An 18562-nucleotide genomic window follows, 5' to 3' on the forward strand; every position below is an offset into this window, starting at 1 on the left:
TGCTCCCTCTGTCACCCCCCTGATTGTTCCACCCCCCCCCCCCAGCATCGACGGCTTGGTAAAGGTGAGGAACCTGCAGCAGCGTATGGACCGCTTCAACGAGGCGGTGGGCGGGCTGAAGGAGGGGAAGCAGGAGATGGCCAAGCAGATCCAGCAGCTGGCCGCAGCCATTGAGGCCCTGATCACAAAGATCAAGGTGAGGCTTCCCCTGTTATCTGGAGCACTGGCTCCCTGCTGCCTCTGGGGGGAGGTCATTTTCAAATGACCTCCACGTGTGTGTGTGTGTGTGTGTGTGTGTGTGTGTGTGTGTGTGTGTGTGTGTGTGTGTGTGTGTGTGTGTGTGTGTGTGTGTGTCTTTGTGCGTGCTTGCGTGGGTGTGCCTTTGTGTGTGTGTGTGTGTGTGTGTGTGTGTGTGTGTGTGTGTGTGTGTGTGTGTGTGTGTGTGTGTGTGTGTGTGTGTGAGTGTGCATGTGTGTGTGTGTGTGTGTGTGTCTGTGTGTGCATGTGTGCGTGCTTGAGCGAGTGCCTTTGTATGTGTGTGTGTGTGTGTGTGTGTCTTAGTGCGTGCGTGCGTGCGTAGCTGAAGGCCGTGAACCCTCATCCTGACCTTTGACCCCTTCAGGCCACGGCGATGACCAGGCAGGCCATCGACGCCGAGTACCAGGCGCTGGTGAAGCTGGCGGCCGAGCTGCTGTCCTCCATGCAGAAGAAGAAACAGGAGGAGGAGGAGAGGGAGAGGCTGAAGCACATCGAGGAGGACATGGAGAAGGAGAGGAGGAGGAGGGAAGAGGAGGATCAGAAGCGCAGCCAGGAGCAGGAGGATAGACGCACGTACGTGGGACGGGGAACGGAGACCCCTCGAAGGCCTCATTCTGCTGTCCAGAGAGGGAGAGGAGCTGTGTGACTGACGGTCCATCCTGCTCCTGTCTGTAGGAAGGCGGAGATGGAGCTGAAGAGGAAGCAGGAGGAGGAGGAGAGGAAGAAGAGGAAGAACGAGGAGAAGGTCACCCAGGTTTGGACATGCTCACTCCTGTCTGTCCGTGTTTCTGCACTTTCACACGTTTCACTGCAATCAATCATTTGCCATTTCAGATTGTATTTCTTCATAGGCTTTGGGTTATCATGCCTTGGCCCCAAAAATCCAAACCCATCTCCTCCGCTAGGTTTGCTCAATGCTCCTTCGTCCTCATCCGAGACCCAACAGGTCCTCGTTGGTGGTGAAGAGACTATTATCCTATTAGTCATACTACATATCCTTAAGGCATTGAGACATTCCTTCAGGTTCTAGGGCAGTAAGCCATTTACATACTAACATACAGTACATACATACATTCTTGTTTACCTAATCTTTAATGAAGGGATTAAAAACTTAGACCACAACTTATGCAACTTGGCGACTTTGCAGGTCCCTCTTCCAGCCTTCCTCTGTGAGAGAGAGGCAATCATTGGTTGGCCCCTCTGTCGGCCATAGCAACAGCTTTGTTCATGACATTGATCAGATCCCCCAAGGGCTCCCCCCCAGCCCTGTCCTCCCCATCCCCTGATCTTGATGGATGACTCTACTTCCTGCTGAGAATCTGGCGAGGAAATAGGGCTTTGCACCAGCGCGCCTCACGGGGGCTTTTATCATCATCCCCCAACTCATCACCCATCCTCCATCGCCTTGACCGCCGCTACTCTCCTCCTTCTCACTCTCTCCCCCCTCTCCCCCTCACCTCCTTCTCCTCTGCATTCCCTGCTGATAATAAGACACGGATAAAGGGGGCAAAAACCCAGGACCCTCCTCCCTCCCAGCACCACCTCCTCTCACTCCCACCCTCTGACCAGCTGCTTTGATCAACGTCTCTCTTCAACTCTCTCCATCTCTCTCTCTCTCTCTCTCTCTCTCTCTCTCTCTCTCTCTCTCCCCATCTCTCCTCCATCTCTCTTCAACTCTCTCTCTCTCTCTCCCCATCTCTCCTCCATCTCTCTTCAACTCTCTCTCTCTCTCTCTCTCTCTCTCTCTCTCTCTCTCTCTCTCTCTCTCTCTCTCTCTCTCTCTCTCTCCATCTCTCCTCCATCTCTCTCCAACTCTCCATCTCTCTCTCTTGCTCCATCTCTCTCCCTCTCGCCCTCTCTCTCCCTCTCCCTAAATCCTCCTTAATCCTCCGTCAGCCCCTGACCAAACCAACGTTCTTGGAGGGCTTTTATCGAGGTGCCGTCTGTGCCTGAAGACCTTTAGATGAGATCAAAGCTGGTGTTCCCGCTCCTGCGTTTCACGCTTCCGCCCCGCCAGCCCTCCTCCCTCACCCAGAGGCATCATGGGTATTTGCATGCTGTCATGGTGACTTGCTTGGCTCAGTCTGTCATCAGCCTCCTCAGATATTCCTCTTCAAGTCCAGAGCCTGAAGTCTGAGCTCCAGATTAACCCATAAAGCAGGAGGGGGGAATGCTCTTCATCCCTTTGGAAACTTTGTTTTCTATTTTTCTCCTAGAAAGAAGGAAAGATGATTGTTAAAAATACTTTTTTTGGCAAAAATGTATTTTTGCATATGCATATTTGGGTGAGAATGAATTTGGATGTGCAAATTTTTACACATATTTATGGAAACATACCTGTTCTTATTTACCTGGAGAATCTTTTGTTAGGCATTAAATGACATTCATAAGGCATATTCATGTTTATTACATTTTGTTGCCAGTCTGAATTCATATTGACCTTTGTACAGCTCTCCTCAGGAATGTGTTTGGTCTAGACTCTCCAGGCCTTAATGCTGCCGTTGCCCCCTGGGCCCGTAGGCTGCCCCTGATTAGGAGCTGTTCACACAGCCTGGCACCGCCAGGGAGATTACACTGTCTGAAGCACCACCACACACCGCATCGGCCTTATAGACCTCAATATGAATTATATTTGATGCATAATGATCATAATAATAATGATCATCTTAATCATGATAATTGATTAAGAAAACCGAATTGTGCAGTCTCCTTTTAAAGCATTTTAACACTTTGTCCTCCTCCTCCTCCATCTCTTTCTCCGCCTAATTCTCATGATCCTTCTATCCCTCCTCCTTCTCCTCTTCCTCCCCCTTCTCCTCCTCCTCCTCTTCTTTCTCAACCTAATTCCCCCCCCTTCCTCCTCCTCCTCCTCTTTCCCCCCCTAATTAACCCCCCTCCTCATCCTTCCCCTCCCCCCCTTCTCCTCCTCCTCCTCCTCCTCTACCTCCGCCCCTCCCAGGCGGAGCTGGAGGCCCAGCTGCTGTTGGACCGGGAGGAGCAGGCCCAGTGTGTGGTGATGGTGGAGCAGGAGCGCCGCGACCGGGAGCTCGCCATGAGGATCGCTCAGAGCGAGGCGGAGCTCATCACCGAGGAGGGACAGCTGGACGCCAGCCTGCGGAGGTACGCTCCCTGAGTGTCCCCTTAGTGTCCCGTCACACACTCTTAGTGTCCCGTCGCACACGCTTAGTGTCCCAGCACACTTAGTGACCCGTCAGACACTCTTAGTGACCTGTCACACACACTCAGTGACCCTATCACTATCCCCTCACACACTTAATGTCCCCTCACACACTTAGTGTCCTCTCACACTTGGTGTCCCCTCACACACACACACAATCTTTGTGACCCAAAACACACTTGGTGTCATGCAAACACATAACACTTTTACACTTTTACATAAACACATTTCTAGAAGTACAACATGCACACATACATGCATGCACTGCCACCACATGCTACTGAATGGTTCTCTTGTGGGTTTTGAAACTGTTGTGTTTGTGCATGCGAGTGTGACCTCTGTCTTGTTGCTGTGCTCTACCCCAGTCAGGAGTATTTCTTAGGTCTGCCTATATCTTCATCCTCAGCCAGGTTCATGTAAGACACCTTCATTATCATCATCATCATCATCAACATCATCATCATCATCATCATCCTCATCGCTACAACCGCCTGTAGTGTGAGCTAGCTCCTGTAGCTAGCGACCGCACAACATAGCAATAATAATCTCACACTCATCCCTGTCCTAATCTTCTTTTATTAATCATACAAGCAACTAAAAACCGATTAAATTGTGTTTTGATGTTATTTTGAGGAAGCTAATGAGATACCTACGTCGTAAATTATTCTAGATCATTTGTAGAATTTGAAGTATATATCTCATTAGCTTCCAACGATCAGATTTTAATTCACACTGCATGGTAAGGTAACTGAAGAGCTAATGGATCACAACGTGCCATTTCATCGAACAATATGTGCCGCCAATGACGCACCCTTACCCTCACCCTAACATACCCTCACCCTAATCCTCACCCTCACCCTAAAATAACCTCACCCTAACTCTCACTCTCAGCCTTACCTTCACCCTAACCCTCACCCTTACCCACACCCTAACCCTAACGTAGCCTAACCCCTAGCCCCCCCCTAACCCTCAACCTAACCCTAGCCCCCCCCAAACCCTCACCCTAACCCTCACCCTTACCCACACCCTAACCCTAACGTAGCCTAACCCCTAGCCCCCCCCCTAACCCTCACCCTAACCCTCATCCTCACCCTAAAATACCCTCACACTAATCCTCACCCTCAGTCTTACCCTCAACCTAACATAACCTAACCCTCACCTTAACTTACCCTAACCCTCACCCTAACCCTTACCATCACCCTCACCTTAACCCTCACCCTCAACCTCACCCTAACCCTAACGTACCCTCACCCTAACCCTAACCCTCACCCTAAAGTACCCTCACCCTAACTTGAAAAAGCGAATGGATCACAACGTCATCAACATCATCCGTTTTCATCAAACAACACCTCTTCCCTTTGGTCCTGGAGATCAAAGGGAAGAGCACTGACTTTAAACCTCCAGGAAGACTATAACATCAGCGTTATTAATCAAGCTTGGGGGAATTAGCAACCTATGCCACCATCGGGGATGGTAGATGAGTAATCCCCCAGACTCCCAGATATTAAGCCCCTTACGGCCCTGGAAATAGAGGAGGTAAATCCTCTCTTATTATTGAATTAGCCGCCCAGCACAGCAGGGGGTGTAGCTGAGAGCAGCTCAGACATGAAGAGTCTCTTTGTAGGGAGAGAGAGAGAGCCGTACTCAGTGTATATGGAAGGCGTAGGCGACCACCCATACATTGGTTTGAAACCAAGGGCTATGTGTCTATGTACATTTAAATCACACAGTATGTGATTGAAAGGGTCAAACACTGAATTTCCGTTTTGCCGCAGTCTGTTGTCAGGTGGGAACCAGTGCATCCTACAAGAGTATAGGTAGGGTCTATGTATACAGGAGTATAGGGTAGGGTATATATATATAGGAGTATAGGGCAGGATGGCATGAATAGTTTGATCTCTCATCACACAGACAACCTGCCTATGGCCTTGTTTGTTTTCATACAGATTGTTAAATGTTAAAATGTATTGTGATATCGTTATTGATTTGATTCAGACAAACTTGATGATGATTGGCTCTTCTTCACCAGATTTTTCCATCCTTGAAAAACAATCTATTCTATCCCCACGTTCCAAATCATCTGCATTAACGACAATTAACCTGACGACTCACATCCTCACTCCCTCTCTGCCACCAGAGAGTCTCTCTCTCCTGCGGTGGTTCCCTCGACCATCCCGTTCCCTGTTGTATGTTGATCCACTTCCTGTCCCCCCCCTGTATAGTATAGTGATTCACTTCCTGTATGTTGATCCATGTCCTGTATGTTGATCCACTTCCTGTCCTCCCCCTGTATAGTATATTGATCCACTTCCTGTATGTTGATCCACTTCTTGTGTGTTGATCCACTTCCTGTATGTTGATCCACTTCCTGTCCCTGCCCTCAGGGGTCCTCAGGTCCAGGCCACTAAAGCCGCCGCCGGCGTCAAGAAGTACGACCTCAGCAAGTGGAAGTACGCCGAGCTGCGTGATGTCATCAACACATCCTGTGGTAAGTAGACCCCCTCCCCCACTGGGAGACACATCCCCGTTCAGCGTGGGAGGGGGGAGAGGGGGCTGACAACAACACACATATATAGAACACTTCATAGCACTCCCCCACAAAGCACCCAGTGATATGCCCCCCCCCCCCCCCCCCACAGAGCGTCCACTGCTATGCCCCCCCCCCCCCCCCCCCCCCTCACAGAGCGTCCAGTGATACCTCCCCCCGTCACAGAGCGTCCAGTGATACCTCCCCCCCGTCACAGAGCGTCCAGTGATATGCCCCCCCTCCCCCCCCCTCACAGAGCATCCAGTGATATGCCCCCCCGCCCCCACAGAGGGTCCAGTGATATGCCCCCCCTCCCCTCCCCCCAAAGAGCGTCCAGTGATATAACCCCCCCCCCCCCCCGCCAACAGAGCGTCCAGTGATATGCCCCCCCCCCCGCCAACAGAGCGTCCAGTGATATGCCCCCCCCCCCCCCCCCCCCCGCCAACAGAGCGTCCAGCGATATGCCCCCCCCCCCCCCCGCCAACAGAGCGTCCAGTTATATGTCCCCCCCCGCCAACAGAGCGTCCAGTGTGCATGCTTCACACCCCTTGGCCTCCATCTTCCCAGCATCATTTATTTAGCCGCTGTCGTTAATAATTCAAATGTCTCACATGCGTTTTCTGTAACTCGACCCTTACCTCAAGAAGTCATTTGGGCTCCGCCGTCTCTTGGCCAGGTGCCGAAACACACGCACACACACACGCCTACGCTCACTCACACACATCCACATACACACACACATACACACGCACACACATTTGTACACTGTCACCCACACACCTCTACAGACACAAAAAAGCATATGTAAACACACACACAGACCTATAAATATGCACACACACGTGCACACTTATGTGGTCCATCTTCCATGCATGCCGATACACCTGCAGCCTCCCATCATGGAGACTGCAGCCGGATGAGGGGAACACAGCTCTATTGAAGTGTGACGCATGAAGAAAAGGCTTGCAGAGGTAGAAATAGAAGCAGTAGCTCCACTTCCCTCTGAAGGGGGAAAGGGGCCAGGATGTTTTTTTCCATTCAGATGCTAAAGCACCGTTTAGTGTGTAGTTTGGGGACCACTCCAGGCTCTGTGTTGACTTTGATGTTGATTCAAAGTTTAAAGTCTGATCATACGTTGAGTCGCAGCCATTATTTTTAACCTGCCACCTGCAGTAGAGTTATGATGTTTAATGGTTGTGTAGTACCATCGTTCCATGAACTTCTTATGGTTTAGGATAGTGCCATATAGAAGTGCTCATGAAGTACATGCTGACGATGACATTTGTCATTCATATCCATTAATTATGGGGATTAGTCTTGTGTTGTGATATAGATGAAGGGTAAGCTGTCTGGTGTTGTGATATAGCTGAGGGTTAACTGTGATATAGCTGAAGCTGTAGGTGTTGTAATATTGGTTAATGGTCTTTGGTTGTGATATAGATGTTGTAAAATAGATGAAGACTGTCTTGTGTGCCCAGACATTGACCTGCTGGGGGCCTGCGGGGAGGAGTTCCACCGCCGGTTAACTGTGATATATCTGAATATTAACTGTGATATAGGGGAAGTTAACCTGTGATATAGCTGAAGGTAACCTGTGATATAGCTGAAGGGACCTGTGTTATGTGAAGACATCGATCTGCTGGCGGCCTGCAAGGCGGAGTTCCACCGCTGGTTAACTTGTGATATAGCTGAAGGTTAGCCGTCTTTAATTGTGATATAGATTAACTGTGTGTTGTGTGTGCAGACATCGACCTGCTGGCCGCCTGCAGGGAGGAGTTCCACCGCCGGCTGAAGGTCTACCACGCCTGGAAGTCCAAGAACAGGAAGAGGACCGACGAGGACGACAACCAGCGGGCCCCCAAGTGTGTGACCGACTACGGTCCGTGGAGACGCTCTCACACTGTCTTTGTACAATTAGTGTATCATTTAGATTCTCATTCAAATGGAGGTCTGGGGGCTGTGGAGGCCGGGCCGTGGGGGGGCGGCCGATGCTCAGTACTGATTACCTCGTAGTACCCGCCGTTTACAAGTTCGATATGAAGCATCTGATCCACGGAATGTCAGGGCGACCCGATAACATCTAATATCTTCAATATTGACGACTGCAGATCGGCTTGGCCCGATCGAATCCTTAAGCCCAGTTCAGACCAAAGATTCCCCTTGCAACGGCTTGCAGCGAGACGGTTTTAGAACGTCGCAGGGGCGGTGTGAAAGGGTCGTTGCAAGGAGTCGCAAGGAGTCGCAAGGAGTGGCAAGGAGTCGCCAGAGATTGAACATGTCAAATCGCAAGGTCCAGTTTTAGAACGCGGCGATTTAACTATTTCTCTTCAGCCAATCACAGCACAGAACAACTTGTACGTCACGGCCTTACTCCGTCCCGGTACCGTACTTTCCACTCCAGCATAAAAATATCCGATTGCAATATCCGATATCCGGAGAATGACAAAAGACAGTAACTCAAGCCTACTCTCAAGCAAAATAAAAATAAATCTAATTGCAAACCTAACTAATCTAACCTAACCTACGCAAATGATGCTGTTGCGGCTCTCAGCTGTGCCAGAGCGTTCACAGTTGCTAGGGAAACCACCTAGCGTCGCAGCCCGTTGCAGCACGTTGCAGCCAGTGTGAACGTCCCAGTTTTAGAACGTCGCAGCCCGTCTCGTCGCAAGGAGTCGCAAGGAGTTACGAGTTGCAAGCCGTTGCAAGGTGAATCTTTGGTCTGAACTGGGCTTTAGTGTGAGAGATCTGATCCGAAAGCGCTGAGGGGCCAATGAAATACAGAAACTCTTTGAATTTGTTCCTCCCAGAGATTTGACAGCTCTTAAACCTCCAGAGATTGTGTGATCACGTCACCTGACTGGTTGTCTTCCTCTAGCTGAACAGAACCATGTGATCATGTGATCATGTGATCGTGTCACCTGACTGGTTGTCTTCCTCCAGCTGAACAGAACCCGTCACCCGCGGCCACCGCCGTGCCACAGGAAGTGACCATGAACCGGCAGCAGCGCTACTTCCGTATCCCGTTCATCCGGCCGGCAGACCAGTACAAGGACCCCCAGAACAAGAAGAAGGGCTGGTGGTACGCACACTTCGACGGGCCCTGGATCGCACGCCAGATGGAGCTGCACCCCGACAAGAGGCCCATCGTGCTGGTGGCCGGTGAGCGGGCGATGAGAGGATCTGATAGGCTGGGGGCATGGGGGGGAGTGTCTTTGGGCTTCAGCGTTGGGTCTGCTCTGTAATATGGTATTATTATTAATCTTCTTTGTGTTTTCCTGTCCTTTACTTCCACCTCTTCCTACTCCTTTTCTTCTTCATTATTGCCTTCTTCTTCTACTTCCTGTTCTTCTTCTTGAAATTCCTTTACTTCATGCTCTACCTCTTCATCTTCCTCTCCTTCTTACCCTTCTTCGTGTTCTTCTTCTTCCCCTCGTCTTCCTTCTCCTCTTCTGCTCACTCCTCCTCCTCTTCCCCCTCCTCCTCCACCTCCACCTCCTCTCCCTCCTCTTCTCCTTCTCCTCCTCCTCTTCTCCCTCCTCCTCTCCCTCCTCCTCCTCCTCCTCTCCCTTCTCCTCCTCCCCACTGCTCCTCCTCCTCCTCCTCTCCCTCCTCCTCCTCCTCTCCCTCCTCCTCCTCCCCACTGCTTTTCCTCCTCCTCCTCCTCTCTCTCCTCCCCACTGCTCCTCCACCTCCTCCTCCTCCTCTCCCTCCTCCCCACTGCTCCTCCTCCTCCTCCTCCTCCCCACTGCTCCTCCACCTCCTCCTCCTCCTCTCCCTCCTCCCCACTGCTCCTCCTCCTCCTCCTCCTCCTCCTCTCCCTCCTCCCCACTGCTCCTCCTCCTCCTCCTCCTCCTCCTCCCCACTGCTCCTCCTCCTCCTCCTCCTCCTCCTCTCCCTCCTCCCCACTGCTCCTCCACCTCCTCCTCTAAAGGGAAGGATGACATGGAGATGTGTGAGCTGAGCCTGGAGGAGACGGGTCTGACCAGGAAGCGTGGCGCTGAGATCCTCCCGCGGCAGTATGAGGAGATCTGGGAGCGCTGCGACGGCATCCAATACCTGAGGAGCGCCATCGAGAGCAAGCAGGCGCGGCCCACCTACGCCACCGCCATGCTCCAGAACCTGCTCAAATAACCAGAGGACCAGAACCCGCTCAGATGAACCAGAACACCAGATCCTGCTCAGATAAACCAGAACCTGCTCAAATGAACCAGAGAAGAAACACACTGACACACACTGAACACACACTGACACACACAGACACACACGGGGTACTGCGGGGAGATATGCTGAACACAAGAGAGTCAGAAGGGGGTTTCTCTGACAGGGTCACTATAACAAGTTGTCTTTGTTGATTTCACTTTGGGTTTTATTGTTTGGGTTGAGCTCAGTCTTCTTGTGGAGCAACATCGTTGAGCATTCAGCCACTCTGCTTGATGCTGTCATGAGGCCTTCAGACTGCAGATCAATGCACTGTTTCCCCGGTAGAACGCTGCTGTCACATGAAGACATGGAGCGAATAGATGTAGTTTTATTTGAACTTTGTTAGAAAGTCATAGAAAATGTTTGAAAATATGTCATCATGTCTGGTTTTACATTTCTTTGTTCTTTGGTGCATTGAGATGTTACTTAAACATGACATATTAGACTACATTATTAGACATAATAATGTGAAGCAACAAATGGATTTAAAGGAAAAGTGTTAATTTATGCTAAACATATCAAAGCGGTGTTGTTTTAGTTTTTATTATCATTTTTTCCTCATAAACACTTCCAGAGCAGTGGCATATACCCAATATATATCTTCCAATTATGAAATAGCTCAGACAAAAGTTGTTCTAACCATTTTGCGTATTTCCATTGAATCTGTGTCCCTTCTTGAATGCATCTTTAAATAGTAGAAGCTGCATTAGAAGTAGTGCTGTGAAAACGTAATGAGCCTTCTCACAACCTGTCTAGTATCTTTGTTTTTGTAATCACCGTTGAATCCCGTTTGGCAGATTGATTTTCTCTCGTTTGTTAACAGGAATCTTTTGTGTTTGTGTGATTTGTCCTGGAAGTTCATCATTTAATTTGACCACGAGTCATCATCTCAGCTCAGAAATTCACATTTCTCGAACCTATATTGATTTTGTGAAAGATTTGGTTGAAATTGTAATTGTTTCTGCTTTTCCTCTGGACTTGAATGCCTGTCAATGCTTGAATTGATTAGTAAATAAATACTGCAACCACATATTAAAATGCTGTTTTTGCCTTATTTCATCTAGAGAACCACCAAGTGGAAATAAGACTGCTCACTTAAAACATATACACATTAAAAAAGTTCCACGTATTTTTCCGTTTCTTTGCAGCAAAATGTAAAATGTACAAAAATGTCCGGATGTCGCAGGGTCGTTTGTTGACATCCAGCATTCTAAAACTCAAATGGCTGACGTTGTTTACACACATATTTTTTCCAAATCCAGTTGACTCTCCAAGATGATCAGTATGTACACTCTTACAGGGCTCTGAGAAACTTTAAACAACACACAGCAATGCACGCCTCCAACCTTCAGTTGGAATCAGAATCATGTTGTTTATAAAAGCCTCATTGTGACGAAAGACAACAACCTGTATCAAGGTGTACAGGAGACTCTTCTACCTGCCAGACATACAATAGAAAAACATCTTAGGTTCCGCATAGATCCACATCTTCAGGTTAGAACAACAAACATACAGTAGAAATACATCTTAGGTTCCACATATATCCACCTCTCCAGGGAACACAGGCTCATTCTGTCTAAGACACAGCACTACAAACCTTTACACGCCGGGCCTACTCTCAAAATGAACATTTCTTACTGTACAGGGAAACATTAAGAGTGAGCGTATTACTTAATTTGTGTGTTAAAGGCACGTTGTCTACAGAGGAGATCTTCACAGGACTGAAACATCGTCCTGTGACTTGCTGGTTGAACTAATATAGGAGAACTCATGGATCCTATAGCATAACTCCTTCGTTAGAACTTATTAGAATAAAGAAACTATCTTCAAACTAATATAGGAGAACTCCCGGATCCTTTAGGATTACTCGTTCGTTAGAACTATTAGAATGAAGGAACTATCTTCGAACTAATATAGGAGAATTCACGGATCCTTTAGGATTACTCGTTCGCCTTGTCCGTACGAAGGTTTACACGTTCGTACGGACAAAGAGAAGAATAAAGCTAGAAATAATAGGACGTGCACCGACACCTACGAGTAAAATCGGTAACATAATTTGATAAAAAGTGTCACAAATTATCTTTGTAACCCCGGGGATTTAACAGTTTTGCTTGTCAAGTTTGTCAAATCTGTATTTTTGGTTTACGTTTGCATGCATCCATTGTATCTTTTATCTTCTTTTTTGTGTATAGCACAACCGTCGAAAATTAAAACAGTCATCCACCCTACCACTCGTCCACAGAAGTCCTGGGGTCCACCAGCGTTGGGGACACTGTTGAGTTCAGGGAAATTCACACCACACCAAACTGAGGAAGTGAGGCCCGCCCCAAAGGACCCTGTGGGAGTGTGGTAGTTAATACTGTCCAAACCAGACGTAGCCTCATCCACATAAACTTCTCTAGAGGCATGGTATATGTGATAGGACTAGATTGTCTGTTTTTGTGTTTGTTTGTGTGTTTGAGTGACTGTGTGTGTGCTGAAATAAGGGGAGCCATTCCCTAGTTAAGAGCATGTATTTTGGATAATTATAATTACAGTGTTTTTTTATTCACTGTCTTTAATTGTTTTAACAATTTCTCTTTTCTCTTCAGGAGGTGGCAATTTAAGCAGTGAAGGATGCCTCACACTCACCAACTTTTAAAGTTTACATTCTTCCAATTGTATTCTCTTTTCTCTTCAGGAAGTGGCAGTATAAGCAGTGAAGGATGCATAAAACTCACAAACATTAATTGTTTTCCTAGATTGTCTGTCTGTGTCAAGGGTGCACTAGACACTGGTTGTGATATGAACATTAATATTAGAGAACCAGGATGGTGAAAAAATAGACACGGGGATTAACTACTAAAATAATACGATTAATTTAATAAATAATGCGAATGGTTTTCACCAATGCGCAAGGGGGAATTAGGAGTGTGTCTACTGTAATTCAATTCAAATATTTATTTTTTAAATATTGAATCTAATTGGCTAAATTACTGCACTAATCAGTTACTGCATGCAAACTAACAGAATAACACTGCATGAGATGCTCACGGGTCAACTATTGCCTCCGTTGGAGCGACTGCAATCGATATAATTTCGTCCCACCAGCATGCATGCATGATCATGTATTCATCAAATAGAAAAGCCGGATTCCAGAACCGGAAGAGGACCTACCATGGGAGGTGGAGCCCGGTAACCAGGTTTATCTCAGAGTGTTCAGGAGAAAGTGAAACAAGCCCAGGAGAGAAGGACCAATCAAAAGTCACCAGAGCAACGCCAACAGCTAACCAAGTGGAAGGTGTTGCACATGGTACCATCTCATCCACTACACTCATGGCAACAATGCGGCTGATGCAGCTGCTAAAACAACTGCCCTTCCACCTACCATCCAAGGCACCCTGATTGTAGCGGAACAAAACCAACCCCCAGCAACCACGGCAAACCTCGCTGTCATGTTAGCAAAGCGCTGGAAGTACGAGGCATAACAGTGTGGTTCCACCGAACCCACTGCACTCCAGCACCAGAACCACAACGGTCCCAGACAGAAATCCAACAACACCTCCAGGAAATTACTGCTTTTGAGGACCCTCCTTCCACCAACGTTTCACCGACCCTGGTTTCCGATCCAGAGTCACCCCATTAACACCACCAAAGCTGAGTGTAACACAATTATAACCAACAAATGGAACTTGGAATCACTATACTACACGATTTGATGGTGCAATTTAGATGTCATTTATATTCTCCAACCCTGATGCTGTGCCCATTTTTTGTATGATTACTCACGGGACAGCGACCAAGAGGATGACCTGGACGCGGCGGCAACATCCACGCAGACTCCGACTACAGCGGATCCCTCCTATCAGAGCCACCGAGTGAGACCATGGAGTGCGGGGATTCACCTCTAGGGTGTGCTCAGTCGTGGTCATGGTGAAGCAAAGAGAGCTCCACGGCCATTTAGAGGAGGTGATCGAGCTACCAGGATGCCAGCCACCAATCAAATAATCAATATTTTGCAAATGCCTCGCATTTTAGTACGAGTACATGAAGTTCTGTCAAGCTAACAACAGTTATGAATGGTTTCTTCACCACATAATGGACAACACCATATAAGGTTTTAATGATTTTTGTAGATAAGTTAAAGACTACAAAGATGGCCACTTTGCCATTTCCGCTTAAGAAAAGACATACCAAAGGTTTACCTGGGTAAATTAGAACATGTAGGCGTGGCTTATTTACCGCTCCGCCCACTCCCAATATAACTGTTTGTTTACCTGTGTTCGGCAGATGCTTCATGAACCACCTCCAGAACGCAAGCCCGTTTTCCTGCGTCTCTGTTAGAATAAACCACTTGTTGAACATTTACCACTCTCACAAGACTACCATACAAAAAAGGATTAAAATAGTTTCACATAAGTCTACGAGAAAGCAGAACACATAGGTATGGATGACGGATGATGGAAGGAATCAGTATATTTTAAATACATTTGTGACAGAGCAGAAAGAAAAAAGGGAAGTGTTTTGTTTTTTGGTTGTACTCTAGTGGTCATTCGGTAAGTCTTTTTTGCCATTAAATCACGATTTAATCTATATGGTTGCATGATTGGAAGTCGCTTATTGATTGGTTTCACTGTGAACTTTATTTTTCGATCTGCAGGTTAAATACCGGAACAGGAACAGGCTCGTGGGTGTGGGGTTTCCACGCTATAAAGTTGGACAGTAAAACCAAACAACACAGAGAGCAGTTCAAAGTCCGGTCCATGTAAGGCTAGGGGGAGGAGCCAGCAGGTTGCAAGATATCTCCCTTTAATTACCATTACCTCACTCCGCCCTGCCGTCTGCCACAATACGTTGTGTGGCAGCCAGTATGTTTAACCCGCCACCTGCAGTAGGGTAATATTGTGATAGGTTAACCATGTGTTGTGTGTGCAGACATCGACCTGCTGGCCGCCTGCAGGGAGGAGTTCCACCGCCGGCTGAAGGTCTACCACGCCTGGAAGTCGGAGTACAGGAAGAGGACCGACGAGGACGACAACCAGCGGGCCCCTAAGTGTGAGACCGTCTAGGGTCCGTGGAGACGCTCTCACACTGTCTGTGTACAATTAGTGTTTTGACAGCTCTTAAACCTCCAGAGATCGTGTGATCATGTGATCGTGTCACCTGACTGGTTGTCTTCCTCTAGCTGAACAGAACCCGGGGCCTGCTGCCACCGCCGCGCCACAGGAAGTGACCATGAACCGGCAGCAGCGCTACTTCCGCATCCCGTTCAAGCGGCCGGCAGACCAGTACAAGGACCCCCAGAACAAGAAGAAGGGCTGGTGGTACGCACACTTCGACGGGCCCTGGATCGCACGCCAGATGGAGCTGAACCCCGACATGGGGCCCATCTTGCTGGTGGCCGGTGAGGGGCTCTCATACGCTGGAGGCATTTGGGGAAAATGTCTTTGAGCTCATATGGTATTATTATTCATCTTCTCCATGTTTTCCTGTCCTTTTCTTCCACCTCTTCCTACTCCATTTCTTCTCCCTGTTCTTCTTCTCCTACCTTCTTCCTCCTCTTCTCCCTCCTCCGCCTCCTCCTCTCCCTCATCCTCCGCTTCTCCCTCCTCCTCCTCCTCTTCCTCCTCCTTCCCCTCTCCCTCCTCCTCCTCCTCTCCCTCCTCCTCTTCTTTATCCTCCTCCTCTCCCTCTTCCTCCTCTTCTTTATCCTCCTCCTCTCCCTCCTCCTCTTCTTTATCCTCCTCCTCTTCTTCTCCCTCGTCCTCCTCCTCTTCCTCCTCCTACTTCTTCCCCCCTCCCTCCTCTTCTCCCTCCTCCTCCTCCTCCTCCTCCTCCTCCTCTTCTCCCCCCTCCTCCTCCTCTTCTCCCCCCTCCTCCTCCTCCTCCTCCTCCTCCTCCTCCTCTCCCTCCTCCCCACTGCTCCTCCTCCTCCTCCTCCTCTTCTCCCTCCTCCTCCTCTTCCTCCTCCTCCTCCTCCTCTCTCTCCTCCCCACTGCTCCTCCTCCTCCTCCTCTAAAGGGAAGGATGACATGGAGATGTGTGAGCTGAGCCTGGAGGAGACGGGTCTGACCAGGAAGCGTGGCGCTGAGATCCTCCCGCAGCAGTATGAGGAGATCTGGGAGCGCTGCGGCGGCATCCAGTACCTGAGGAGCGCCATCGAGAGCAAGCAGGCGCGGCCCACCTACGCCACCGCCATGCTCCAGAACCCCCCAAGTGTGTGACCGACTACGGTCTGTGCAGACACTCTCAAACTGTCGGTGTACAATTAGTGTTTTGACAGCTCTTAAACCTCCAGAGATCGTGTGATCATGTGATCATGTCACCTGACTGGTTGTCTTCCTCCAGCTGAACAGAACCATGTGATCATGTGATCGTGTCACCTGACTGGTTGTCTTCCTCTAGCTGAACAGAACTCGGGGCCTGCTGCCACCGCCGCGCCACAGGAAGTGACCATGAACCGGCAGCAGCGCTACTTCCGCATCCCGATCAAGCGGCCGGCAGACCAGTACAAGGACCCCCAGAACAAGAAGAAGGGCTGGTGGTACGCACACTTCGACGGGCCCTGGATCGCACGCCAGATGGAGCTGAACCCCGACATGGGGCCCATCTTGCTGGTGGCCGGTGAGGGGCTCTCATACGCTGGAGGCATTTGGGGAAAATGTCTTTGAGCTCATATGGTATTATTATTCATCTTCTCCATGTTTTCCTGTCCTTTTCTTCCACCTCTTCCTACTCCATTTCTTCTCCCTGTTCTTCTTCTCCTACCTTCTTCCTCCTCTTCTCCCTCCTCCGCCTCCTCCTCTCCCTCCTCCTCCTCCTCTCCCACCTCCTCTTCTTCCCCCCTCCCTCCTCTTCTCCTTCTCCTCCTCCTCTCCCTCCTTCTCCTCTCCCTCCTCTTCTCCTCCTCCTCCTCCTCTCCCTCCTCCTCATCCTCCTCTCCCTCCTCCTCTTCCTCCTCCTCCTCTCCCTCCTCCTCCTCCTCCTCTTCTCCCCCCTCCTCCTCCTCTTCCTCCTCCTCCTCTCCCTCCTCCTCCTCCTCTTCTCCCCCCTCCTCCTCCTCTCCCTCCTCCTCCTCTCCCTCCTCCTCCTCCTCCTCCTCTCCACTGCTCCTCCACCTCCTCCTCTAAAGGGAAGGATGACGAGGAGATGTGTGAGCTGAGCCTGGAGGAGACGGGTCTGACCAGGAAGCGTGGCGCTGAGATCCTCCCGCAGCAGTATGAGGAGATCTGGGAGCGCTGCGACGGCATCCAATACCTGAGGAGCGCCATCGAGAGCAAGCAGGCGCGGCCCACCTACGCCACCGCCATGCTCCAGAACCTGCTCAAATAACCAGAGGACCAGAACCCGCTCAGATGAACCAGAACACCAGATCCTGCTCAGATAAACCAGAACCTGCTCAAATGAACCAGAGAAGAAACACACTGACACACACTGAACACACACTGACACACACAGACACACACGGGGTACTGCGGGGAGATATGCTGAACACAAGAGAGTCAGAAGGGGGTTACTCTGACAGGGTCACTATAACAAGTTGTCTTTGTTGATTTCACTTTGGGTTTTATTGTTTGGGTTGAGCTCAGTCTTCTTGTGGAGCAACATCGTTGAGCATTCCACTCTGCTTGATGCTGTCATGAGGCCTTCAGACTGCAGATCACTGCACTGTTTCCCCGGTAGAACGCTGCTGTCACATGAAGACATGGAGCGAATAGATGTAGTTTTATTTGAACTTTGTTAGAAAGTCATAGAAAATGTTTGAAAATAGGGATAAGCGATCACATCTCTTCTTTGGTGCATTAAGATGTTACTTAAACATGACATCTTAGATTACATTATTAGACATAATAATGTGAAGCAACAAATGGATTTAAGGAAAAGTGTTGATTTATGTAAACATATCAATAAAGCGTTGTTGGTTTACTTTAATTATCATTGTATGCTCATAAAGACTTCCAGAGCAGTGGTATATACCCAATATATATTTTCCAATTTTGACATAGCTGGGTCAAAAGTTGTTCTAACCATTTTGCGTATTTCCATTGAATCTGTGTCCCTTGTCCCTGTGCATCTTTAAATAGTAGAAGCTGCATTAGAAGTAGTTCTGTGAATACGTAATGAGCCTTCTCAAAACCTGTCTAGTATCTTTTTTTTGTAATCACCGTTGAATCCCGTTTGGCAGATTGATTTTCTTTCGTTTGTTAACAGGAATCTTTTGTGTTTGTGTGATTTCTCCTGGAAGTTGATCGCTAATTTGACCACGAGTCATCGTCTTCAAATTCACATTTCTCGAACCTATATTGATTTTGTGAAAGATTTGGTTGAACTTGTAATTGTTTCTGCTTTTCCTCTGGACTTGAATGCCTGTCAATGCTTGAATTGATTAGCAAATAAATACTGCAACCACATATTACACC

At 48.8% G+C, this 18562-nt stretch overlaps 1 protein-coding gene across 10 annotated transcripts in view; it reads left to right on the forward strand.

The window, feature by feature from the left end:
• Positions 1-18558, forward strand: part of myo6b (myosin VIb) — a 42953-nt gene extending 24395 nt beyond the window's left edge. For 2 of the 10 annotated variants that reach the window (XM_030356520.1, XM_030356522.1), the window contains 11 exons: positions 46-196; positions 623-831; positions 934-1012; positions 3218-3378; positions 3802-3852; positions 5821-5924; positions 7708-7827; positions 15328-15546; positions 16164-16358; positions 16548-16766; positions 17275-18558. In XM_030356520.1, the coding sequence (XP_030212380.1) occupies positions 46-196; positions 623-831; positions 934-1012; positions 3218-3378; positions 3802-3852; positions 5821-5924; positions 7708-7827; positions 15328-15546; positions 16164-16358; positions 16548-16766; positions 17275-17474 (1708 nt within the window). In that variant the 3' untranslated portion in view covers positions 17475-18558. Of the gene's footprint in view, positions 1-45; positions 197-622; positions 832-933; positions 1013-3217; positions 3379-3801; positions 3853-5820; positions 5925-7707; positions 7843-8903; positions 9123-9894; positions 11202-15327; positions 15547-16163; positions 16376-16547; positions 16767-17274 lie in introns of those variants that run through there. The other 8 variants (XM_030356525.1, XM_030356526.1, XM_030356529.1 and 5 more) reach the window with 6 other exon arrangements.
• Positions 18559-18562: the final 4 nt, after the last annotated feature.

This window comes from Gadus morhua, chromosome 5, assembly GCF_902167405.1.
Source record: "Gadus morhua chromosome 5, gadMor3.0, whole genome shotgun sequence".
Taxonomy (NCBI): Eukaryota; Metazoa; Chordata; class Actinopteri; order Gadiformes; family Gadidae; genus Gadus; species Gadus morhua.